The sequence below is a fragment of the Capra hircus genome, chromosome 22 (assembly GCF_001704415.2).
Source record: "Capra hircus breed San Clemente chromosome 22, ASM170441v1, whole genome shotgun sequence".
Classification (NCBI taxonomy): domain Eukaryota; kingdom Metazoa; phylum Chordata; class Mammalia; order Artiodactyla; family Bovidae; genus Capra; species Capra hircus.
In genome coordinates this window covers 59,469,582-59,495,462 of record NC_030829.1, presented here as the reverse complement: position 1 = coordinate 59,495,462, position 25,881 = coordinate 59,469,582, and the positions used below count along the sequence as shown (strand labels likewise).

At 56.0% G+C, this 25,881-nt stretch overlaps 1 protein-coding gene across 2 annotated transcripts in view; it reads left to right on the top strand.

Annotated features, from left to right (window-relative positions):
* Positions 1-20,835, top strand: part of KBTBD12 (kelch repeat and BTB domain containing 12) — a 56,849-nt gene extending 36,014 nt beyond the window's left edge. For both annotated transcript variants that reach the window (XM_018038423.1, XM_013973727.2), the window contains exons 5-6: positions 7,297-7,494; positions 20,353-20,835. In XM_018038423.1, coding sequence (XP_017893912.1) covers positions 7,297-7,494; positions 20,353-20,534 — 380 coding nt within the window. In that variant the 3' untranslated portion in view covers positions 20,535-20,835. The remainder of the gene's footprint in view (positions 1-7,296; positions 7,495-20,352) is intronic.

Genomic DNA, 25,881 nt, shown 5'->3' with positions numbered 1-25,881 from the left:
GTCTGTGGGATGCTGGGGAAGCAGGGTGTTAGCTACTTCCCAGTCCTTACGAAAACCTTGACTCTGGTATCATCAGTTCACTAAGGCAGAGAGAATGTAATGTATGTTTTAAAACAGCGTGAAGAGTTGAAATGGGACAATTTTAATGCTTTAAAGAAGAAGATATCTATTTTAAAATCCTGTAGTTTTTGAGTGTGATGCGTTATCTTCACCCAGTTTATCCTGATTCATGTCTGTGATCATTTTTTAGATACTCCCTTCCTTTCCCCTTCCTTGGGTAGATATAGGGATGAGCACAAATGATCACTTTCCATAACGATTTTATTTACACATGGGCAATATGCCAGATTTGTTAAGACTTTTTTTTTTTTTTTTTGCTGTTCTGGGTAGCTTGTGGGATGTTAGTTCGCTGACCGGGGAGCAAACCTGGGCCCCAGCTATGAAAGCGCTAGAGTCGTAACCACTGGGCTACCAGAGGGGCCCCGAGATATTTTCTCTGCAGTAATTATTCACCACACGCTGTCAAGCCCCCTTTAGAAGAACCTCAGGGAACAGAATGATGCGTAGCCTCCCTTCACTCTCTACATCCTGTGTGTCTACGTTTGCAAGCTGTGGAGTACATCTGATTAATGCATCTTTGCCTGGTCGCCGGACAGAATTATTAGCATAAACCCAGCCTGGGTCCTGTTAGGTTACGTCCAGCCAGAGTGAGGGGAGGTCAGTGACTTTCCAGGCAGGCAGACCTGGGGGCAAAGGTGAGCCCAACAACAGACACCGACAAGGTCCCTGTCTGCGCCGGGAGTCCTGTGTCCTTAAGCAGGTCGTGTTTATAATCTGACAGGAAGTGAGCGTTCAGCTGTTTGGACTCTAGAAAGCTAGTCGTCACTTTGTGTTCTGACAGGAGAGTGGAAGAGGACAGCAGTGCCCGCGGTGTGGGAAGGGCTGGGCCACGCACGCACGCACTCAGCTAAGCTTTGTTTCCCGACCGTCTGCCCCAGTGAGGAGTGTGGGGTGCGCGGTGGGAACAAGGCACGCTTCTGCTGTCCAGTGACGTGCAGCCCAGAAAGACACACAGGAGCAGCGTCTTTATAGGAACCTTGATCTCTGTTCAGAGAGCAGCAGACGCCCGAAGGAGGGGATGGCCGCTTGCAGAGACACAACGCCTTTCTTCGGGGTGATGGCTGAGCTGAGCCTCGAAGCAGGGATTTGTCCTCGTGGGGAGGAGAGACCCATCCAGGCGGAGACCAGCCTCTACAGAGGCCTAGAGGGGAGCTACCTCACTGTTGGGGCCCAGGCTGAGCCAGGCTGGAGCACGGGGTGCTGCGAACAGGGCGGCCAGGGAGACAGGCAGGGAGGGGAGGAGTGGGCAGAAGGGAGGCTGAAAACCAGGCACGCCTCCGGGAGACGGACAGGCCCGAGACGGCTGGGGGCTCCTGCCTGAGGGTGGCGAGGTGACGGGAGGCTGGCCCCGAGGTTCTGACCTCTGCAGGCGCTCCCTTCAGCCCCTGCAGGCTCGGCTCCTGGACCTCCTGGGACCTGCAGGACACACTGGGGAGGACGGTCAGGGCAGAAAGGAGGCAGAGATGGCTCAGAGTCTGGAAGAGCAGAGGGGCGAGGCGCGCTGAGGCCCACGGACGCCCAGGACTGGGCCGGAGGGAAGCCCAGCAGTTGTCTGGCATCAGCCACAGATACGGGGGCGGCTTCTTTGGTGCCCGGGACTTGGAGCGAGAACTTCTATCAACCGTCTGAATGCCCACTCGGTAACTGTCAGGCACTTCACGCACTTGAGTTTCCCTCCAGAATCAAGCAGAGTCAAGCGCTAACCAGTGGAACTCGGTCTTTCCTCTCAGCTCTTTTATTCGATTTTTCTGATCATCTGTTTAGAAGAGCAAGCAGGCTGCTGATGGTCGGGCAGGGTCAGCGGGTGAGCACAGAGGGCGCCACCGCCCGGGGGGTGGGCCGGACAGTCCTGGGCGCGGCCGGGAGTTTGTGAAGGCAGGTGGCCCTGCCTTTCTCCCGGTGCTGAGGGGCTTTTTCCCTTTTCTGAAAATACCCATTAGAGCCCGGCACTAACTAACGAGGGACGAGCAGCGAGGTCGTGCCTTCTGGGGTTCAGGCTTCACGTCTGGAGCTCCTGAACAAGAGCAGAAGAGAAGCAGAGCCCTTCCCTGGAGGCTCAACGGCAACGAATCCGTCTGCCAATGCGGGGCGGGGCACACGGGTTTGCTTCCTGACCCGGGAAGGTGCCATAAGCCACGGGGCAACTAAGCCCGAGGGCCACAGGTACTGAATCCCGCACACCCAAGAGCCAGTGCCCTGCGCCAAGAGACGCCACCGCGATGAGAAGCCCGTGGACACAGCTGGAGAAAAACCCATGCCCAGCAATGAAGACCCAGCACAGCCATACACAAATAAATGTGATTTAGAAGAGAGAGAGCAGGCAGCCTGAGTGAGAATGACGCTGTCCGGGCGTTATATTGTCAGGAAGAGACCGCACCCGCATGTGAGTCAGAGCAGCCCCTCCACCCCGACCGGAGGCGGCCTCACTCCCGGACGCACCCCCACCAAACAGAATCCTCCCGTCTGTCTCCCGTGGGGCCACCTGACCATTCCCGCCCCCCAAAACGCTTGACCTGATGCACCGTGTCAGGGAGCCCGTCTCCCCGCCCAGAGGTTCAGCTTATCGCTCAGCCCTTCAGCCTCCAATCGCCTCCATCCGATTCGCCCCTTCAGTCAGTAAACCCTTAATCACAGACACACAGACAATTAAGGTGTGACCAAGCAAATCAAAGGCGTCAGCAGCTCCCGTGAGCACCGGCTTACTAACACAGCGTCCTGGACCACGGCGGAGAAGAGACGGCCATCCCCCCGGACCTGCTGCACGCTGGCCGCTTGCTCTCGCGGGTGCGTGGGAACAAATCAAACTCCTGTCCTATCGGTGATACTTGGGTTTGCAACGCTCGTCTGCTCCTCCTCACCACGCTTCTCCTTCACGTGTAAGTTAATCCTTGCAACACGAAACTGAAATTCTTATCCAGAACTTACAGATGAGCAATTTGAGACTTAGAGAGATTTTATTGCGCAAAGCTGTCCTGGTGGCTCAGACAGTGAACTGCCTGCCATGGGGGGACCTGGGTTCCGTCCCTGGGGGGAAGATTCCCTGGAGGAGGACGCAGCGGCCCACTCCCGGATTCCTACCTGGAGACTCCCACGGACAGAGGAGCCTGGCGGCTACGGTCTACAGGGTCGCAGAGAGTCGGACACGGCTGAGCGAGCAACGCTTTCCCTTTCACTTTCTGTTTCCAAAAGCCCACAGATTTTTTCCAAGGCCCATAGCAGCCGGCAGCAGTGAATATATTTATTAAAGCTTGTTAAGGGGCTTCCCTGGGGGTCCGGAGGCTAAGACTCCTAGCTCCCAATGCAGGGGACATGGGTTCAATGCTTGATCAGGGGACACGGTCTCACATGCTGCAACTGAGAGCTAAAGCAACCAAATAAATAAATATTTAAAAAAAAAAAAAAAAGAGCTTGTTCAGCCACAGAAGCAACTCTGGGAGCTTGTCAGAAGTGCTCCAGAATCACCCCTCCTTTGGGGTCCAGCCCAGAGCGGGGCAGAATAAGCTCCTGATGGCAGTCTTGGGGGGAGGGACACAGGAGCAACCCCCGCGCTGTGGTCAAGGCCCCGTGGAGCAGGTCCTGGCGGAAGTCAGGGAAGGACCACGCCCTGCCGTCTCCAGCCGAGGCTCTGTGTGGGGAGACATTTCATCTCTGAACAGGGAAAGACCACAATGAGCAAACACACCAAGAGCAGCTCTTCATCTTGGCAGAAATAAAAGAGGAGAGAGAGGCGCCCTCTTCTGTGATCACCCCCTCCCACCCCACCCCACCCCAAAAGAACTAAGGTTTGTATATTGCCCCAGAGGTCCGCTGACGCAGGCTTGCAAAGAGAAACTCTGCGCGCCTGCTTCTGAATACGGGCAAGTCAGGCTCTGGTGGCACAGAAGTGAGAGATCCGGGGCGGCCGCTGAAATTCTAAAGCTGCTCTGTCCCATTGCAGGATCAAAAGCCTTCTCTCGTGGTGCCGGTGCTGACTTATTAATACAGACCACGCTTTCGTGGGAAGGTTTGTCTAATCAGCCCCCACTTTCAGGTTAGGCTCATTAAGCCGCTGGGACTAGAGGGCCCCCGGAGCGTGCTTGGTGCTGGAACTACACCCAGGGGAGACGGGGTGCGTTCGGGGGCGGCGGCCAGAAGCAAAGGCAGAGCCCGGGTCGCGCGGGTGGAGCCTGTGAACTCCGCCAGCCAAGCAGCAGCACAGAGCCGTGAAGGGCTGAACGGCACCATTAAAGGCACTTAGCGGCAGACGGAAGTGACAGGCCCTCCAATTATCCCAGCAACCTCCAGCACAAGCCGCGCTTCTTGTACATTACGCTGGAGACCTTCCCTGATGGGCTTTATGTGAACTTCTGATCACACCCAGGGCGCCGGCTGCTGGCTATGCCAGCCTGATGATGAGCGACCCGCATGCCCTCTGCTCGCCTCCACTGACCGGTCGTCCCAAGTGCTCGTATTAACAACAGAAACCAGCCCGGTAACCGCCCTCCCCATCTCAGGGAGCACGGAGCTAAGTGATCTCGTTCTTACCTGATGGGTGGTTGCCAGGGTCAGCGGCTACGGACAAAGCCTCTTTCTTAAGGCCGTCCTGCCCCTCGGACAAAGACTCCCCGATCTGTTGGACGAAGCAGCCTCTGGCCACCCCAGCGCCAGCAGGGAAGTGGGTCTGTGAGCGTCAGAGAGCGCAGTTGACTGAGGCCCACATGGCCCCTCCTTGGAAGCGCAGCCACTCAGACTTGGCACAGTAATGGGCTAAATTATTTATCCAGGCGGAGAAGAGAGAAAGCGCTAAGAGTTTCCTGTGCTTACAGCCTTCACCCCTGGATGTGTCCTGAGACAGGAAACGGGCCGGGCTCCATCAGCAAAAGGGGGGAAGAAAAAGCTTCCTCCCGCACGCTCTCCATCGCCTCTACTCTGGGTGGGCCCGACCCGGGTGAGAACAAGCCATCCCATCCGTCCTCTCGCAGTCACTCAGGGCCGAGCGTCACGCACTGTAACACGAGTACGGATGTGAGAGCTGGACCATGAAGAAGGCTGAGCGCCGAAGAATTGGTGCTTTCACACTGCGGTGCTGGAGAAGACTCTTGAGAGCCCCTTGGACTGCAAGGAGATCCAGCCAGGCCATCCTAAAGTAAATCAACCCTGAATAGTCATTGGAAGGACTGATACGGAAGCTCCAATCCTTTGGCCACCTGATGCAAAGAACTGACTCATTGGAAAAGACCCCGATGCTGGGCAAGATTGAAGGCGGGAGGAGAAGGGGACGACAGAGGATGAGATGGTTGGATGGCATCACCAACTCAATGGACGGGAGGCAGGAGGGCCACCAGCCGCACACGGGAGGAGGGGCCGTACATGGGAGGAGGGCGGTGGGGAGGGCAGCCGGCTGCACATGGGCGGGCACAGGGTTAAATGATGGGAGAAACGCCACCGGGCGTCCTGGCATTAGTCTCTAAGTGGCACGACACGCTGGGCAGAGGCTGTGAGAGCCCAGAGTTCTCAACGCTGGTCTCGGTGTTGCTATAAACTCCAGAGCCAAGTCCCCCCGCTGCCGCGACCCTTCCGGGACCCTCCAGGGTAGCCGAGGCTGGCACTGTCCAGACTCTGATGGGCCGTGCAGAGCAGGTGGTCTGATGGGGTCTGCGTGCAGTGAGGTCACCAATGAGAGGACTGCCTTCCCCTCCAGGAACCTCACCTGCTTCCCAGGAGCCATGCTTCAGACAAGGAGAGACAGCCCGACGTTTACAGCCTTTCCTGTGGGGCAAGCTCCCGTTTCTTATTACAGTGGATTGGAAATCCTTATGCCATCACTGCCCCAGCGGAGGGTGGGAGTTAGAGTCATAATTATGTACGTGGTGTTTCTGTTAACTTGTTACAGTCTCTGGTCTTCCGAGCATAACCCGTGTCTCCTATGAGGTGCCTGTCATGATGCCTGAAAGTGAACAGTGAAAGTGAAGTCGCTCAGTCGTGTCCGACTCTTTGCGACCCTGTGGACTGTAGCCTACCAGGCTTCTCCATCCATGGGACTTCCCAGGCAAGAATACTGGAGTGGGTTACCATTTCCTTCTCCAGGGGATCTTCCCGACCCTGGGATTGAACCCGGGCCTCCCGCATTGCAGGCAGATGCTTTAACCTGAGTCTGCTCTCTGTTTATTCGTCTGTTTGGCTTTCCACCCCATTAGCTTCCTAACGCAGGAAACACGCCCCACTCCTTTCCCAGCTCATCCCGAGCGCGGCCAAGAGCACCTGTTGAATGCACTGTGTCGCCGAAAATGGAAGACGCAGCGGGCGTTCGGGTTTGGGGCCTCCCTTTGAACCTAAAGCTAAAATGTACCAAAGACTGGCCCTGCCCTGAGGGGGGAAGATTCCTGCCCCTTGAGAAGAGAGGGAGAGGGGACCCAGTGGTTAGGACTCTGCCCTAGCATTGCACCGGGGACAGGTTCGATCCCTCATCAGGGAGGTAAGATCCCGTAAGCTAGGAGTCGGTGCTGCCAGAAATAAAATAAAAACAGGAGGAGACGGAGAAACGGGCTGGTGACCTTGCGGAGGGGAAAGGACGCTCGCTCGATAGCCAGGTCCCTGGGACCCTACCGACCGCAGGACGGCGGACGTCGGAACTGGGCCGCCCTCACACTCAGATCACAAAATCCTCCTCTCAAGGGAGGGCCCCTGAGACAGCCAGTGTGCGTCTGCCCCGCGTGTAAGCACAGACCGACTGCACTGGGGGTCAACGGGGTTGGGCTTGGCTGGGTGCACAGCAGGCCTCACCACTGCTTAGCAAGCATCTCGGGATAGATGTGTGGAGAGAGGAACGTGGAGACTTCCATCACCACGTGTAAAGCAGGTAGCCAGCCGGAATTTGCTGTGTGTCTCAGGGACCCAGCAGGGGCTCTGTATCAACCTGGAGGGGTGGGATGGGAGGGAGGGGGGAGGCTCAACAGGGAGGGGACGTGTGTAGGCCTATGGCTGACTCAGGTTGAGGTTTGACAGAAAACAGCAAATTTCTGCAAAGCAATTATCCTTCCATTAAAATAGTTAATTAAAAAAAAGAAAGAAAGCATCCCGGGAAAGGTGCCAGGTGCACGAGAATGCCCAGGCCGCGAGCCTGGGGTGTGGGCCGGGTTGGGGGCGTGCCTGCGGGGACGCGCCGCCCCGGTCACTCTGTCCTGTGTCCCTCCGCAGGTGGGATCGGCTGCGTCGGCCGGGACAGGGGCCAGGTCCGGAAGTGCCTGGACGCGGTGGAGATCTACAACCCGGACGGGGACTTCTGGAGAGAGGGGCCCCCGATGCCCACGCCCCTGCTTGGGCTGCGCTCCAATTCCACCAGCGCAGGCGCCGTGGATGGGAAGCTCTACGTCTGCGGGGGCTTCCACGGAGCAGGTACCCACGGGGCTGGAGATGCCGTGACCGTCAGTCCCGAGAGGGGGGTGGGCTGAAAGGTGCTGCTGAGCAGTGAAAGACGCCGGGGTTCTTGGTCCCAGAGGACAGGAATTCAACCCGGGGCCAGTGACGCGGCTCGATCGCTCAGAGCTTTTGTGTATTACAGTTTTATCACAGTATAAAAGGGATAGAGAACACTTCTGACACAGACGTCAGAAAAGGGCAGAAAGCGTGGCCCCCTGCTAGTCTTTAGCTGGATGTTATACAGCTACTAGCAGACTGCTCATTAGAGGAAGGGAATGTCTCAAAACTCAGGGGCTGGCACCAGGCCCCTCACCCACACATGATGCATTGAGATGACCTTGGCACCAGGCGAGTCTTCCCAGGCCATCAAACGATCGACGTGAGGTCTTTAAGGCAGATTTCCAAGCAGACACAGTTTTATTAGCACAGATTAGGAGAACAATGTGTGAGTGAAACATCCTGGTTTGTCCAATCGGTTCTGAGTCTTGGGCGGAACCGACTTGCAGTCTAGGGTAAAAGTATAGCCCCTTGACATAGCTTAAGACAAACATTTCCATAAGGAAAACACATTGCTCAGCTCAAGGTTTGAGAACAGTCAAGTTCAGGTGGAGACACAGAACTTTAAGAGAAGCCTCTTTCTAAATTTGTGTCGAGAAGGGAAAAATCTCGAGAAGGGAAGAATCTTAGCCCTTGTCATTCGTTTCCTCCTGCCGCCTCAGAGAGAGAGAAAGAGAAAAAGCGTCTGACGCTCGCAGCCTGTTTCCTCCGTTTGGAGACCCCCGGCCTTCCTGCCTGTCACCCTCTCAGGAGACTGACTCAAAGTCGGTGACCTCTGACCTTGGGCCTTCACACCCTCGGAGGCGGGGGCTGCCCCCTCCTCGGTGGGTGGGGTCGGGTCTGTAACGTGCCTGGCACACGGCGGCCTTGCGATCAGAAGGAGTTGAACACGAGGGGACGAGGAATGGGGAGGGAAGGCTGACGCCCGACTGGAGAGCTCAAACACACGAGGAGCCCACGGAACAGGAGCGACCTCACTCCTGCATTGCGGCCACTCGCGACAGGTCGCTGGGAAGCGCTTCTAAGATAATACCTAATCCACGCATTCATCACCAGCCTGTCTCCAGAAATCTAATTGCTTCCGTTGTTGCAATCTGCGGTATGGATTTATAATTTTTAATGCAACAGGGAGAATCTTAAATAGGCATAAATCTAATAAACAGCTGTCTCCAGAGTTTGATTAGTTGCCCTGGTAACTAAGGCAGAAAGCACTCACACTGAAAACGACGAGGAGTCCCACTCGAACCTCCCTAATGGACCTCGAGGCCAGGACAGGTCTAGGAAAAACATGCCTCCGGAGCACTCACAACTTTGGACGCACGCCAGATAAAAATGGCACAGCCCCTGAAGAAAGCCGAGCCCACGGCACGCCTGCCCTCGTGTTGAAGCACATAAATATGTTTAAGTTAAAGACTAAAGTTTCCATTAGCAACTGAGAGGCTTTGGAGATCTGTGAGCCCGACATGACGAGTGTGCCTTATTAGGCTCTTGATTCAAACAAATCTGCAGAAATATTTTTTTTTTCAGATAATCTGGGGAATCTGAATGTGGGCTGGAGTGTTAAATGGGCCGGAGTATTAATGCCATCCAATACTACTTGGTGTTAAGGAACTGGTAATTTTGTTAGGTTGTGATGATAAGGCTGTTGTAGGCACTTCCCTGGTGGTTCAGACAGTAAAGAATCTGCCTGCAATGCGGGAGACCCAAGTTTGGGCCCCAGGAGGAAGGCATGGCAACCCACTCCAGTGTTCTTGCCTGGGAAATCCCATGAACAGAGAAGCCTGGTGGGATACAGTCCAGGGGTTCGCAGAGTTGGACACAACCACGGGCCTAACGCTTTCCCTTTTTTCACTGTGGCTTTACGTAAGAGAGGAGGAAAAAGGGAAAAGGTCACGGATGAGCAGAGACTGTGCAGAAGTTTTTATAGATGAGAATGATACGCTCTCTGAAATCTGTGTTAATCTACCCCGCTGCTGCTGCTAAGGCGCTTCAGTCGTGTCTGACTCTGTGCGACCCCATAGACGGCAGCCCACCAGGCTCCCCCGTCCCTGGGATTCTCCAGGCAAGAGCGCTGGAGTGGGGTGCCATTTCCTTCTCCAGTGCCGGAAAGTGAAAAGTGAAAGTGAAGTCACGGTCGTGTCCGACTCTTGGCGACCCCATGGACGGCAGCCCACCAGGCTCCTCCGTCCATGGGATTTTCCAGGCAAGAGTACTGGGGTGGGGCGCCATTGCCTTCTCCACTAGCAAATTTTTTTTTAATTGGATGGGGACTGGGCGCTGGGGATGGCGAGAACAGACTTCACAGCACCGGTAGAGTGCGGGCCACTTTGCAGCTGGGTGATGCCTGCAGGGCTTTACTTACTACTTTTTTGCTTTCGTTCTGGCCACGTGGGCTGTGGGATCTTAGTTCCCCAACCAGGGATCAAACCTGGGTCCCTGCTCTAACCGAGGGACTGCCCAAAGCCCATGTCTACTCGCTTTTGTATGCTTGAAAGTCTCGGTAACAAGAAGCTTCAATTTTCCTCTCTATTTGTTCTTCATAGAATTTTCCAAAATGTATTTTTTAATGGTTCTAATAGCTTTCATTGTTATACTTTGGCCACCTGATGCGAAGAGCTGACTCATTGGAAAAGACCCTGATGCTGGGAAAGATTGAGGGCAAGAGGAGAAGGGGTCGACAGAGGACGAGACGGCTGGATGGCATCACCGCCTCAACAGACATGAGTTTGAGCAAGCTCTGGGAGATGCTGATGGACAGGGAGGCCTGGCGTGCCGCAGTCCGTGGGGTCGCAGAGTCAGACACGACTTACTGGCTGAACAGCAAAATATTTTGTTATATTAACCATCAGACGCTCACGTAAAGGTGGTTCCTGTCACAGTAGCGAGAACCCCGGCAGGACAAGGAGATCTTGTCAGGATCCTCGTTGGAGCCACGAGTGTAGGGGGGCCTGGGAGGGGCAAGAGGGAGCCCGGGCGCCTGACCTCCTCCCGCCCCCTCCCCTGGGGCTCCCCTCCAGCAGGGACAGAGCTCAGCCTCCCGCCCCCGCCCCTGGTGCTCCCCTCCAGAACCCCTGCTGGTCGCGGCCCTGCCCTCTGCCCTCTGCCCTCTGCCCTCTGCCCTCTGGCTGCGGGCTTTCTCCGGAGCAGAGGGCAAGACGCAGGGCAGCCTCGGGACCTCCGGGGCAGTGGCCGGTGATCAGTGTCTAAGGACCCAGAAGACACACTGCGTCATCTCGTTCCTCGTCTTATCTCCTTGTATCATATTGAGTTAGAGAATTGATATCCTGTGTTTCAAGACTGTCTGAGCCAACCTCTTCTCCTGGAACAATAATGGACTAATAATGCTTCCAGCCAGAGGGAAATGGGTTTACCAGGCAAGCTCTCAAACTCCATTTTAATTATTTGCTTCGAAGACAGTAACTGTCCGGGACTGGATGAGTGAGTTGTCACAGGGTTTATGGAAAGCAGAACAAGGGTATTAACGCAGTCGCACGCTCGTGATGAGCCAGGGACCTCAGGGTCGGACCCGAATGCAAGCGCTGACTTTTCTCTTCTCACGCAGCACGAGCCCGCGCGTCCCGCTTATTTACTCAGAAGACCAGTCGAGAAATTCCTCTGGCTTCTCCGGTGGCTCCGTGGCGCACAACCCGCCTGCCACTGCGGGCGGCAGGGCAGAGGAGCGTGGCGGCTGCAGCCCGCGGGGTCGCAAGGCTCGGACACGAGTGAGCAGCCGAGCTCAGCTCGATGGATACCAGAGCAGTTAGTGAACACAGTGGTGGGGTTTTGGTTAAAATGGCGGGGGGGACACCTCTGTTTTCTCCCACACTCCCTGAAAAGGACAGTACGGGAAATGAACACAGTCAGACAGAAGGGGACGGGGGCAACGGCATCACAGTGTTGGAAGCACATAAGTGGGTGGCTGAGTCAGTGCCCAGACGCAGGAGTTCAGCGCTCACCTGGTAACAGGAAAAGGGAGCAGAAACCACGGACCCCCGGGAGCGGACACGCGACTGCGGGAGGGGAGTGGGCTGACGCTGATCACGTGGGGACAGAGGCAGGAAGGAGACTCCATCACGCCCTCCCACACGGAGCTAAAGCCCTTCCTGCACCCCAACAAAGACAGACGCTGAGGACGGGGTGGGGCGGGAGAGGTGATCAGTGACAAAAACAGGGAACTGGAGAGAACAGCTACATCCCGGACCTCGAGAGCATCAGCTTTCTTCCTTCCCTGGCTCCCAGGCTATACCCTCTAGTCAGGAGACTGGACGACGCTACCCTGGGGATCGACCAGCAACCCCCCTCCCCGGAAAGGGAAAGCAAACTCACCCCCTAAAGAACCTCACAGGAAAGGCTTCCGTGGTGTCCCTCTGTTACAGACAGCAAACAGCTGGGAGTCATCAGACCTCCGCAGAAAGCGTGTACGTAACAGAGAGAAATGAAAACACAGAAATGGAGAAACAGGCCGGAGAAAACGGGCTATGCCAGGAGGAGACGCGTCCTTGGAGAGAAGAGAGAGAACGCGCGTCGGTGCCAGAGAGCTCCTGGAGGTTACGAGCACGATGGGAAAGACATCTACAGCAGGGAGCCCGGGCTGCAGGGTGGAAGGGACATCTCAGCAACTGGAGAGGAAACGAGGGAAAGAGAGGATGTCTGCAATGTCCAATATCTGAATAATAGGTGTTTTAGCAAAAAAGAAAGAAAGAGAGATGATGGTTGGATGAGACACCCCTGCGGTAAATGAGGAAAGCTTCCTGGAACTGAAGTCCCCGATGAAAGGAACCAGCCACCCAGCGGAACGGGAGGAAACGGGTGTGAAGTGAAGCACGGGACGCCGGGGACACAGGAGGGCCCTGAGAGTCCGGGAGGGAACGGGCTCGTCTCGTGGAAAGGGTCGGGAATCAGAGGGGCCACCCTTAGGAAGCAGGATGCCGGGAGCCAGAAGAAGGGGAGGCCCGTGCCTTCAAACGCTTTCGGGAAAGCCACCTTCTCCCCGCACGACCGTGCCTGCCGAACCGCCAAGTGGGGGCCGCGTTTTCAGACCTGAGACACGCTGTGTCTCCCGAAATCTGTCTTCCCCGTTCCCTTTCATGAGGTTTTCCTTCATCAAAAACGAGCATCCAAGCCAAGTAAGAGTAGGAAGTGGGGGCTTCCCTGGGTGGCTAAGACTCCGAGCGCCCAGTGCAGGGGGCCCAGGCTCGACCCCTTGTCAGGGAACTAGAATCTGCAGGCTGCAGTGGGGACTGATGATGCTCCGTGCCACACCCAGCCGAGGCCCAGCGAAGGCAAGCAAACACACGGAAACAAGATACTTTAAAAAGAGTGTAGCTGGGGGCCAGGAGACAGTTAAACACAGCAAGGGCAGTCAGTCACGCTCGCTGGCCGTTGTTAAAGCTCCCAGTTGCTGCGCTTGGGGCTCCCCTCCTACAGCGCAGCCTGCTGACTGTTCGGGTGCCACCTGGCACTCCCCGTGCTGCCGTGGGGCTTGGGGCTCAAGCTACTGGCGGCTTTAAACCTGCAGGTGCACTCGGCCCTTCCTCCAGACCCGGGAGTTTCAGGCCATCTGCCGGTATCCGTGGAGCTGCAGCAAGCTCGCTAGCAGAGTCTCAGACTCCTCACAGTTCTTGCCCAGAGCCCTGGGACGCACCCGGGTAACAGACAGACTCACAGCCTCTGCTGTCCACCGCCAGCACAGGCTGAGGAGGCCACGGCGACATCTCAGAAAGATTAGTGCTCATGGCACCAGGGCGTCACAGACTCACCGGATACGGGAGACAAGGGAACGTTTCCAGCTCTTCTGATGAGGCCAGTATTTCCCTGACACCAAAACCGCCCAGACATTGCAAGACTACAGGCCACGACCCCTGGATGAACACGGATGCCAAAGCACTCCGTAAAAGACTGGCAAACTGAACGCAGCAGTGTGGAGAGGGAGCTACGCGCTGCGACCAAGCAGGAGCTGCCCCAGGCCCAAAAAGTCGGCGCGCAAAGAGCAACCAGCGTGACCTGCCATCAGTGTACTTGCAGAAGAAAGGACAGAGCCAGGTTGATCGTCTCCAGGGATGCAGAAAAAGAGTTTGACAGAATCCAACACCGTCCATGGTATAAACACCCAAAACACGGGGATGTACTGCTAAGTCACTTCAGTCGTGTCCGACTCTGTGCGACCCCATGGACGGCAGCCCACCAGGCTCCCCGTCCCTGGGATTCTCCAGGCAAGAACACTGGAGTGGGTTGCCATTTCCTTCTCCAATGCAGGAAAGTGAAAAGTGAAAGTGAAGTTGCTCAGTCCTGTCCGACCCTCAGCGACCCCATGGACGGCAGCCTTCCAGGCAAGAGTACTGGAGTGGGGCGCCACTGCCTTCTCCTAAACACGGGCATAGGACCCAATAGAGGGCATCTATGAAACTCCACAGGTAGCATCAGATGCATGGCCAGACTAAACGTTCTCCCCCAAGGTCAGTAACAAGACAAAGACGCCCACCACCCCCGCTCCCCATCACTTCTAGTCAACATTGTGCTGATCAGGGCAGTCAGGGAAGAAAAAAAAAAAAGGCGTCCAGATTGGAGAGGAATAGGTAACTGCCCAGGACATGGTATTTTCTTTGGAAAACCTGAAGGGACCCACTGGAAAAGCTCCGAGAGGGACTTGGCCGGTGCCCCATCGCTTGGGAACTCACCTTGTGGTGCAGGAGACGCGGGTTCGATCCCTGATCGTCGGGGAACCAAGATCCCACAAGCAACGGGGCAACGACGGCCACACGCCACAACCACAGAGGGGCCAGCCTGCTGCAGAGAGGCTGAGAACAGAGGCAGGAAAGCAGATAAATGTTCACAAAAGAAAAAAGCCACCGGAGCTCACACGAGTTCGCCAAGGCTGTAGGACACGAGACCAGTGTGCATGAATCAGCTGTGTCTCCCTACGCTCACGACTCCTCCAGAAATAACGTCGAGAGAGCAACTCCAGGATGGCCCCGGTGGTCCGGTGGCTCAGACCCTGCTCCCAGCGCGGGAGGCCTGGGTTTGATCCCCGGTCAGGGAACTCGATCCTACGCACCACAGCTAAAGGTCCCGAGTACTGTAACTAAGCACAGCCAAATAATTACTAAATGAATAGACTTTTAAAAAGAAAAAATTCCATTTATAATAGTTTCAGAAATAATAAGGGGCTTCTCTAGTGGCTCAGACAGTAGCGAGCCTGCCTGCAGCGTAGGAGACGAGGATCTGATCCCTGGGTTGGGACGATACCCTGGAGAAGTGAAGGGCAACCCACTCCAGTATTCTTGCCTGGAAAATCCCATGGACAGATGAGCCTGGCGGGCCTCAGTCCATGGGGTTGCAAACGGTAACACACAGACACACACAATGTGAGTCCAAAAACCTCAGCACTTGTACGATGAAAACTGCACGTCATTAGCTCTGTTCAGTTCAGTCACTCAGTCGTGTCCGACTCTCTGTGACCCCGTGAATCGCAGCAAGCCAGGCCTCCCTGTCCATCACCAACTCCTGGAGTTCACTCAGACTCACGTCCATCGAGTCCGTGATGCCATCCAGCCATCTCATCCTCTGTCGTCCCCTTCTCCTCCTGCCCCCAATCCCTCCCAGCATCAGAGTCTTTTCCAATGAGTCAACTCTTTGCATGAGGTGGTCAAAGTACTGGAGCTTCAGCTTTAGCATCATTCCTTCCAAAGAAATCCCAGGGTTGATCTGCTTCAGAATGGACTGGTTGGATCTCCTTGCAGTCCAAGGGACTCTCAAGAGTCTTCTCCAACACCACAGTTCAAACGCATCAATTCTTCGGCACTCAGCCTTCTTCACAGTCTAACTCTCACATCCATACGTGACCACAGGAAAAACCATAGCCTTGACTAGACGGACCTTAGTCGGCAAAGTAATGTCCCTGCTTTTGAATATGCTATCTAGGTTGGTCATAACTTTCCTTCCAAGGAGTAAGCGTCTTTTAATTTCATGGCTGCAGTCACCATCTGCAGTGATTTTGGAGCCCCCAAAAATAAAGCCTGACACTGTTTCCACTGTTTCCCCATCTATTTGCCATGAAGTGATGGGACCAGATGCCATGATCTTCGTTTTCTGAATGTTGAGCTTTAAGCCAACTTTTTCACCCAGTTGTGGATGTGACTGATGATAGAAGCAAGATCCGATGCTGTAAAGAGCAATATTGCATAGGAACCTGGAATGTCAGGTCCATGAATCAAGGCAAATTGGAAGTGGTCAAACAAGAGATGGCAAGGGTAAACGTCAACATTCTAGGAATCAGCGCGTCATTAAAGACATTGAAAACCCAAATAGATGGTAAGACATCACACACACAAATTGACAAACTGATCCTGAAATTTACATGGAAATGCAAGAGATGCAGAATACTCAAAACAATCTTATAAAAGAACAACGAAGATGCGTATTTCCTAATCTCAAAACTCCCTTCCCACATAGAACAATCAGTGACTGTGTGGTAGGGGCCCCACAGTAGACATGGAGATCAGTGGAATGTATGTGAGAGTCCAGAAAGGGTCCCTTATTTTAATGGTCAATTTATTTTCAATAACAGTGCTAGACAAGTCAATGGGGAGACGATCCCCTTTTCAGCAAATGGTGCAGGAATAATTGGATATCCACGTGCAATAATTGGATATTCATTCACGTGCAAATGAAGGATGTTTGGCCCTCACACAGGCACAAAAATGAACTCAAAATGGATCAACAACCTAATCCCAAGAGGAAAAACTATACACTTTCAGAAGAAAACATGGGTGTAAATCTTTTTGATCCTGAATTAGGCAATGGTTTCTTATATAAGAGCTTCCCTGGTGGCTCAGATGGTAAAGCGTCTGCCTGCAATGCGGGAGACCCGGGTTTGATCCCTGGGTTGGGAAGATCTTCTGGAGAAGGAAATGGCAACCCACTCCAGTATTCTTGCCTAGAGAATCCCACGGATGGAGGAGCACGATAGGCTACAGTCCAAGGGGTTGCAAAGAGTCGGACACGACTGAGTGAATTCACTTCATTTCTTATATAAACGTAAAGCACAACTGAGAAAAAATAGATGCATTGTACATCAAATTTTAACTTCCGTGCTCCAAAGGGCCATGTCAAGAGAGTGAACGTGTCACTCACAGGACGGGAGAAAACATCACACATCTAATGAGAAACTTGTATCTGGAATCTGTTAAAAGTCTTACAACTTAATAACACAAAGAAAACGATTAGTAACACTCTTTAAAAAACTGGCGAAGGACCTGAATAGATACGTACCCAGTGAAAATAAGAAGTGGCAAGGAGTCACATGACCAGCCACTGCTGCTGCTGTTCCTAAGTCGCTTCAGTCGTGTCCGACTCTCTGCGACCCCATAGACGGCAGCCCACCAGGCTCCCCCGTCCCTGGGATTCTCCAGGCAAGAACACTGGAGTGGGCTGCCATTTCCTTCTCCAATGCAGGAAAGTGAAAAGCGAACGTGAAGTCGCTCAGTCGTGTCCGACCCTCAGCGACCCCATGGACTGCAGCCCACCAGGCTCCCCCGTCCATGGGATTTTCCAGGCGAGAGCGCTGGAGTGGGTGCCACCGCCTTCTCCGAACAGCCACTAGGGGAATGCAAATCAAAACCACAGTGAGGTCATCCTTCACACCCACTAGAGTGATTGTAAAGAAAAGAAACAGATAATAACAAGTGTTGACAAGGATTGGAGAGATTGGAGCCTCATACCTGGCTGGTGGGATGGTAAAATGGAGCAGCTTCTGTGGAATTTGGAACCTGAGGTTTTGGAGTCACATCGTGTGTGTGTGTGTGTTGCTCTCTGTAACACCGTGGACAGCAGCAAGCCCCTCCAAAGCGCATACAGCAGAGAGATGAGGGCACCTGTCCGCACGGAACAGGCGCACGTGTTCACAGCTGCAGGCTTTGCAGCAGGCAAAGCGCGGCCGACCGGAGCGCCTGTCAGCTAGCGGCGGACTAGCAAGCGCGGGCCAGCCACGCAGGCTCCCTGGCGATAAAGGCGTGAAGGCTGACAGAGGTTACAGCGTGAATCGCCCTTGAAAACGTGCTCGGGGAAAGACGGCAGTCACAGAACCCCCCAAATGAGGCCATTCATACAGAATGTCCAGAAAAGGCAAGTGTGTGGAGATCGGATGTCAGGGGCTGGGGGAGGCGTGAACAGGGACTTACTGCTAATGGGGACAGGGTTGCTTTCTGGGGGTGATGAAAACGCTCTCCAACCAGATGGTGGTGATGGCTGAGACTGTTCAGTGAAAACACTAAAACCACTGAGTTATTCCCTTAAAAGAGACAACAGTGTGAGAGCTGGACCGTGAGGAAGGCTGAGCGCCAAGGAATTGATGCTTTTGAACTGTGGTGCTGGAGGAGACTCCTGAGAGTCCCCTGGACTGCAAGCAGATCCAACCAGTCCATCCTAAAGGAAATCAGTCCTGAATATTCACTGGAAGGACTGGTGCTGAAGCTGAAACTCCAATACTTTGGCCACCTGATGCGAAGAACTGGCTCATTTGAAAGACCCTGATGCTGGGAAAGATTGAAGGTGGGAGGAGAAGGGGACGACAGAGGATGAGATGGCTGGATGGCATCACTGACTTGATGGACGTGAGTTTGAGTGAACTCCAGGAGTTGGTGATGGACAGGCAGGCCTGGCGTGCTGCAGTCCATGGGATCGTAAGGAGTTAGACACGACTGAGTGACTGAACTGAACTGAATGCTTAAGACCCAGAGAAAAATAAGAGAACGTATAAGGAAAAATTATTAGAATGACTGTAGGGGTCTCCAACCAAAGAGACCAGAAGCCAGTGGAGCAGAATCTAAGCACAGAACACACACAGAGACACACACACAGAGACACACACACAGAGACACACACACAGAGACACACACACAGAGACACACACAGAGACACAGACAGACACACACACAGAGACACACACAGACACAGAGACACACACACAGAGACACACACAGACACAGAGACACACACACACGCAGAGACACACGCAGACAGACACACACAGAGACACAGACACACACCACACACACACACACGCACACACACACACTGCCAGCTCTGGAATTACAAATCCAGCACGAACGTCCCCCAGAATTGAGGGCAAAATGACGATCAAACTGTCTCAGGCGGAGGAAAGCGAAGAGGATGCCTGCCAACAAGCCTGCTTTAAAGAGAGAGAGAGAGAGAAGGAGAATCCTCTGAATGAAGGGCGAGGGGATCGCTGAGAAGACGTCCTGGAGGAGAGAGAGACGCAGAGGAACCCGGTGGAGCCGGGCTAAATGCAGTGGGCGGCGCGTCCTCCTTGTCAGTTCTTGGGCTCGAGAATGGCAGCTGACAGGGGAAAAAATTAGCATTGTCTGATCTTGTTCTCAGTGTGGTTACTGTTGTGCAGAGAGGGCCGTCTCCCTGTGGTGACAATTAAGTGGAAAAGGGTGGAGAGGCTGAGAGTCTAGATGTGGTGAGGGGAGCTCCCGCCTCCACTTACATGATGAGGTATAAATGCAAACAGTCTGTTCAAAGGTACTGCAATCCTTAGAACAACTACTAAAAAATAGCTGTAGAAAGAACATGCTTAATAAAAAAAAAATTTTTTAAACAAAGAAAAAAAAAGGAGGCTTAAAATCTCAAGGTAAATTAAAATGGGATATTTAAAATAGCCGAGCAATCCAGGGACTCCCTGGCGGTCCAGCGGCTGAGAGTCCGTCTTCCAGTGCAGGGGACGTGGGTTTATCCCTGATCAGGGAACTGAGACCCCACATGCCTCAGAGCAGCTAAGCCCGGGAGCTGCAACTGCTGAGCCTGCTGGTCTGGAGTCTGTGCTCCAAAAGAGGCAAGCCCGCGCACCACAGGAGAAACCCAGGGAAGCAAAAAGGAGAGAGAGAAATTCAAATAATCCAAAAATAAGAAGGGGAGACAGAGCAGAGTAGAAATATGAGTTCAGTGGCTCGGAACGATCCCCCGGAGGAGGAAACAGCAGCCGGTACTCTTGGCTGGAGAATCCCGTGGCCAGAGCAGCCTGGTGGCCACAGTCGCTGGGTCACAAAGAGCCAGTCGTGACTCCACACAAGGGTGAACCTGGGGGCTGTGGTGCTAAGCGGGAGAGTCCAGACCGGAAAGCCATCCCCGTGTGGTCGCAGGGAGACACGGACTCCAGAATAACCAAGCTCACAGCAGCAGGCAGTGGAGACGGGAGAGCCGGGGACTCGGGATGGGGCGGGGCAGATGGGGAGATGCTGGTCGGAAGGTCCAGACCTCCGCTCCACGCTGAGGGCGTTCTGGGGTCTAAGGCCTGGCTGGGGACTGCAGCTGACGGTACTGGGAGCCCCCTGGCTGTCCAGCGGTCAGGACTTGGGATATCCCAGCCGCGGCCCAGGTTCAATCTCTGGTCAGGGGACGAAGATCCTAGAAGCCGTTGGCCAAAAAAAAACCCAAACAAAGAAACCCAGAAAACAACACTGCATCGTGTTTGTCCCTGAGATCTGCCAAGGGCGCTCAGCACACAGGGGGCCACGTGGGGGAGGGCGTGTGGAGAGCGCCACTGTGCAGGCCACTCCACAGCGTGCGTGCGACTCAGTCGCCGCCTGAGTGACGCCTGAATGTGAGGTCCCGCGCGGCCTTTCTCCGTTCCTGAAATGTCAGGTGCGATGTTCATGCTGTTAGCTGACTTTTGGAGCGCGGCGCCTTCTAGCGGAAGCTGTGCCACGGCGACGACGGCCTCTGGCTTCAGTGCCGCCCTTCTCTGTTGCTTTTCAGATCGCCACGAGGTTATCTGCAAGGAGATCCTGGAGCTGGACCCCTGGGAGAACCAGTGGAACGTTGTGGCCGTCGACGTCCTCATGCACGACAGCTACGACGTCTGCCTGGTGGCCAGGATGAACCCCCGCGACCTCATCCCCCCGCCATCGGATCTGGTGGAGGAGGGCGGGGGCCGCTGAGGTCAGCGTTGCCCAGGGGCCTCCCGTGGTGTCTGTGGCAGAGGCACTGGGCGTGGGGGTCCACACGTACATCCGTCACCCAGGACACGTGGGTTCGCATGAGTAGTGGCCCCCAAGCAGAGCAGCACGTGCTGGGCGCCGCAGGGGATGTGGGTTATGCAGACAGAGGGGACCCAGCCTTTGCAGTGTCTTCCCCATGGTCGGAGGGTAAGGACGGAGCTGCCCGCTTCAGTCACAGTTGAGCAGTACCAGGAAACAGCCTTCTCTCAAAATACAATTTAGGAATGTTGTTTGAACAGCCCTTTGGACACCCGTCTATGTCACTCGTCATCTCTGCTTCTGGAAGCCCGCTGCATGCAGAGTGCATTCTGGTCACTGTCCTTCACCAGTTTCCCAAGGGTTTCACGTGCACAAGACTCTTACTTAAGCGGGAACAGTCAGTGGACCCCCTCTGACTTCCCCAGGGGAGACCAGAGTAGACAGAGACAGCTTTGGAGCAGAGCCGTGGGACTGTGTTGTTGGTGTTCAATCGCTCAGTCGTGTCCGACTCTTTGCGAGCCCGTGGCCTGCAGCACACCAGGCCTCCCTGTCCATCACCAACTCCCAGGCTTTGCTCAGGCCCATGTCCATGGAGTCAGTGATGCCGTCCAACCATCTCATCCTCTGTCATCCCCTTCTCCAGCCCCCAATCTTTCCCAGCACTAGGGTCTTTTCCAAGGAGTCGGTTCTTCACATCAGGTGGCCAAAGGACTGGAGCTTCAGCTTCAGCATCAGTCCTCCCACTGAATCTTCACAGTCGATTTCCTTTAGGATGGACTGGTGGGATCTAGACGTGACTTTGAACTCTGGGAGACAGTGGAGGACGGAGGAGCCTGGCGCGCTGCAGTGCCTGGGGTCGCAGAGAGCGGGACCCGACTTAGAGGCTGAACAGCAGCGACAGCCTCCTCTTGCTGATAGAGTTAGTGACCCAGCCTCAAGTGCTTCCCTGTCTGCCCCGCTCTCGCCCGAGGTGAAGGCTGTCCCAGTGCGTATTGGGCGGGGACTCATAAAACCGGGACCGTTGCTGGTTCTCTTCCATGTGAGACAGGATGGTTTGGGGCTGAGCAGGGGGCACAGGGTGGGGCTGGGGGTAGTGACCCGGGCGCTGAAGCAGCATCGCTCTCCCTACTTTATAGTGGGCAAGTGTGAAATGAGTCATTGAATAAGGAAGGCCTCACTGATTAGCGTTGGGCTCATTTTGTCTCTCCTACTGCGATCTAGGGTAGCTTTCATTTGGGGGGGGGGTGCTCAGCACTCCCCGGGCGGGAATCAGAGTCAGGGAGGAAGGACCGTCTTCAGGGACATCAGGAGACAGGCCCAGAGGCCGGGACATGGGTGGGTGGCCAAGGACAGGGTGTGGTCCCGTCCCCAGGGCAGCCGAAGCCCCAGAGGACATGGAACCAATCACAGAAGACGCCCAAGGAGCAGAGAGAGACAGGAGCTGCGGAGACTGCGCGTCCCTGGGATGAGCAGCTGCTGCGGCCAGTGCCCAGAGCAGGGCAGGGGCACAGCCTGGGCCCCTGGAGTCTGGGGATGAGGTCAAGGGAACAGTGACGGACAGGCCCCCTCGCCTGCGGGGCGACCTCCAGTTGGCTCTATCAAGGGCCCCAGGACTCAAAGAAGGAGGTTGGCACTACCGCCCGAGGCATCGTGTGGGTGACTTGCTTCCCGGAGCAAAGTGACCCTAACTGCGGGGGCAGTGGGGTGTGCAGCCAATGGTAGGGGCTCCTGGGGGGCTCCTCTCATGGACAGGTGGACAGAGCGGGCAGCCTGTGCCCAGGCCCCACTTGGGAAGGGCGTGGCGGCAGGGTGAGGGCAGGGGGCCACCCTGGCCGGGCCGGGCGGGCCGGCTCCGCGTGCTCTCCGGGCGGCCCCGCGCCCTCCCTGGCCGGGCTGGCGGGTCCTGGAGCCCCGCGCGGCGAGGACGCGCGGTCAGTGGGGCAGCTGCGCCCCCTGGCGGCGGCACCGGGCCGCGTTCCCACGGCGAGGCCGCGGCCGCAGGGCCGTCTCGCAGGGCCGCCGCCTGGACGGCTGCGCTCGGGAGCAGCTCGGGCCCCCGGGGAGGCAGCCCGCACCGGGGATGAGCAAAAAAAAAAAAAAAAACCTGGAAAACAGGGAAAGAAAGGGAGCCTGGAGGGGAAAAGGAGCTCATCCGCTTGGATTCGGGGAGCAGCGAGTCCACCCGGGAAGAGGGGCCGCTTCACGCCCGCGCGGGCCGGGGCGAGGCAGCCGCCGGGGGCGCCGGGCTGGCCCCTTGTGGTGGACGTGCAGGCGGGCCCGGGCAGCCCCCGTGGCCTGAGCTCGCGCTGACAGCAGGGTTTCTGCGATGTGGGGTCAGGAAGTGACCCAGCGCCCATCACAGGACAAGGCACGAAAGTCCAGGCACGGTCCTGCTTGCAAACCCCACAGAAGCGAAGCGGATCCGAGCAGGCACGCGTCTGCGCGGGGGAACCTCGGAAGTACAGCGCCGAGGGCAGACAGGCCGCGAACCAGAAACCGCGCAGCACCACGCGGTCGGGCTGGAAACGCACAGGAGCGCCCTGCATGACTCAGAGAGCCGCGTGAAGCCGAAGAGTGACAGTCTGTGGGGGACTCTGGGACCTGGCTGGCGGCCTGGAGGGAGGGGTACACCACGCAGGGCGCGGCTCGGCGGGCTCAGGGCCCTCCGAGCGTTCCCGGGCCTCAGTGGCTCTGATCCACGCCACGCACAACGCGGGGTAGTATCTGTCTGTCCTGGGTGTTTCAGTTCAGTTCAGTCGCTCAGTCATGTCTGACTCTTTGAGACCCATGGACTGCAGCCCGCCAGGCCTCCCTGTCCATCACCAGCTCCCAGAGTTCACTCAAACTCCTGTGCGCCGAGTCGGTGATGCCATCTAGCCGTCTCACCCTCTGTCGTCCCTTCTCCTCCCGCCGTCAGTCTTTCCCAGCATCAGGGTCCACGGCATCTCTTACCCTGTTCTCTATTCTTTCCTTTACTTTTACGATACATTCTGTAATCGTTTGGTTACAGCATTTCTCCAACCTTGTTTGGAGTGAGACCCACACGGCGGGAGCTCCCTGGACTAACCTGGCCTGGCGCCCACTGGTCAGCGTGTGGCCTCGGTCACTCAGCTTGCTGCGCTTGCTCATGCTGGTGTTGGGGAGACGCTCCGACCGACCCTGTTGAGAGAAGTGAGGGAGTCAGTCCTTCGGGGAGTCATCCAGGGCCTGCGATGAGCCAGGCAGGGGGCAAGGTGGACACAGAGGCTTCGAGGCTGGGGGCAGGGGGGCAAGTGGGGCAGCTGACCCATGCCCCCGCCACATGGGCCCCCTCCCAGGACAGCCAGCAGCTACAGGTGCGCCCCGACACAGAGGCTCCTTTTCAGCAAACTTACAACCTCCTGTCTGTGTCCAGGACAGGTCCCCACAGGGCACAGGCGTCTTTCCTTTTCTCCAACCTGAGCTCACCTCCCTTTACACCTGAAAGACCAGCCCTTCTCGGACAATCAGACAGAGGAGGCTGGAACCTAAGGGAGCACTCAGCGGGCACGGTGGTCCCCACACTTCAGGGTTTACAGCAGCAATAAGCAAACTTTGTGCGTGAAGAGCCGAATGGCTAGATGGTCTGAGTCCAGTCTTTGCTGGTTTCTGTTAGAGGTGGGAGGTGTTTTCCACATCCTTTAAACGTGCAATTCTTGCACCGAGGCCTGTAAGTCTACAGAGATCACTTGGGGTGTGCACCCTAGGGACCTAGGCCCCAGCCCAGACACTCTGTGTTGGGAAGTCCGGGAGAAGGCCCGAGACTGCGTTTTCCAGGGCAGCCGCCTCCCTCTACCCCAGCCCCTTCCCTCCAGCTCACCCCACCCCTACCCAGACCCTCCTGTGGGAGAGGGGGTCCCCCTGGCCCCTCCCGTCCGTCCCCTAGGACCCCAGGAAGGCCCACCAGGCCCGAGGCACCCAGATGCAGGCCTGCCGTCCCCTGCAGACCTGGTCCCTGCGCCCCTGGCCTGGCCAGCCTGGCCTACAGCCGGCAGCGGACGGGATGTGTGGCCGCGGCTCTGCTGGACAAAGCCCAGCCCTGCCTGGTACAGGCAGCTGGCCTCCCCGCTCGGCTCTGCACCACCCGCCTGCGGTTCCCTTTCCTTCTTCCACCCTCGTGCTGCAGGCTTTATTCCATTCCTACATCTCAGCCAAGCAAGCAGAGGGTCGAGACCCCGATCGGTCTGCTCCATGTCTTTCCATCACCCCTCAGCTTGGGGAGGGAGGCCGCAGGACACGCAAACGGCTCCGGGGACGGCCAGCAGGGGGCACAGCTGAGTAGGGGCAGGATGGAGGAGTCGGAGTTCAGGGTCCAGAGATGGAAGATGCAGCTAGGCTGCGGCAGCTGGAAAACTGTATGCCTGGCTTTCAGAAGCACCTTCCGCTGAGCCCAGGCCGGTGGGCATAAAGGAGGAATTTCCAGCAAAGAAAAAAAACAAGCCTCTGCTAAGGAGTCGAGCGATCGTCGGCAGAAGAGAGAAACAGGCCAGCACAGCTCTGCAGCGGTTTTATTGAGATTAAATTCACACATCGTGACGCTCACCCACTGACAACACACAGTGATTCAGAGTATTCAGAGCTGTGCAACCATCACAACAACCAAGCGTAGGACATTTTTTATCACCCTGAAATGAAATCCCGCGGAGAGAAGGACATAACGGAGAGAAGACACTTGGGACTGTGACGTTGGGGTGGACAGACCTCACTGCTGACCACAGCTCTCTGCTCCGCCTGTGCGCTCTGACACAGACAGCAGCTGAAACCAGCCTACTCGGGCTCGTTAGAAAAAACAGACCCCCCACACTTTCCAGGTGCCCCTTCACTTCCTCCATCCCCACCCCGCCCCTGGCAAACACTGACCTGACCTCTGCCTCTACCGGCTGCCTGTTCTGGAGGCTTCACACAGCGCGTGGCCCCGGGGACTGGCTCCTTTTGCCAAGCACCACGCGTCCAGGGCTCAGCTACGCTGAGGAAGAGTCGGCACTTCACTTCTTCCTGCTACAGCCTAAAGAACGGACCACTTGTATCTTTCTGTTTTCCAGTCACACCAGCGCATGTGGAAGTTCCCTGCCCAGAGATCAAGCCCGAGCCCTCTGGAGCGGAAGCCCAGAACCCAGACCACTGGACCACTGGACCACAGGGAGCTTCTACGTGCCTGTTTTTATTTGTCTCTCCTCACTCGCTGGTCAGCCGCCACTTTTGGACTATTGTGAATCGTGCTGCTGTGAACACTCCTGTGCAAGCTTTTGTTTGAACATCTGTTTTTAATTCTTCAGGGCTTATATTTAAG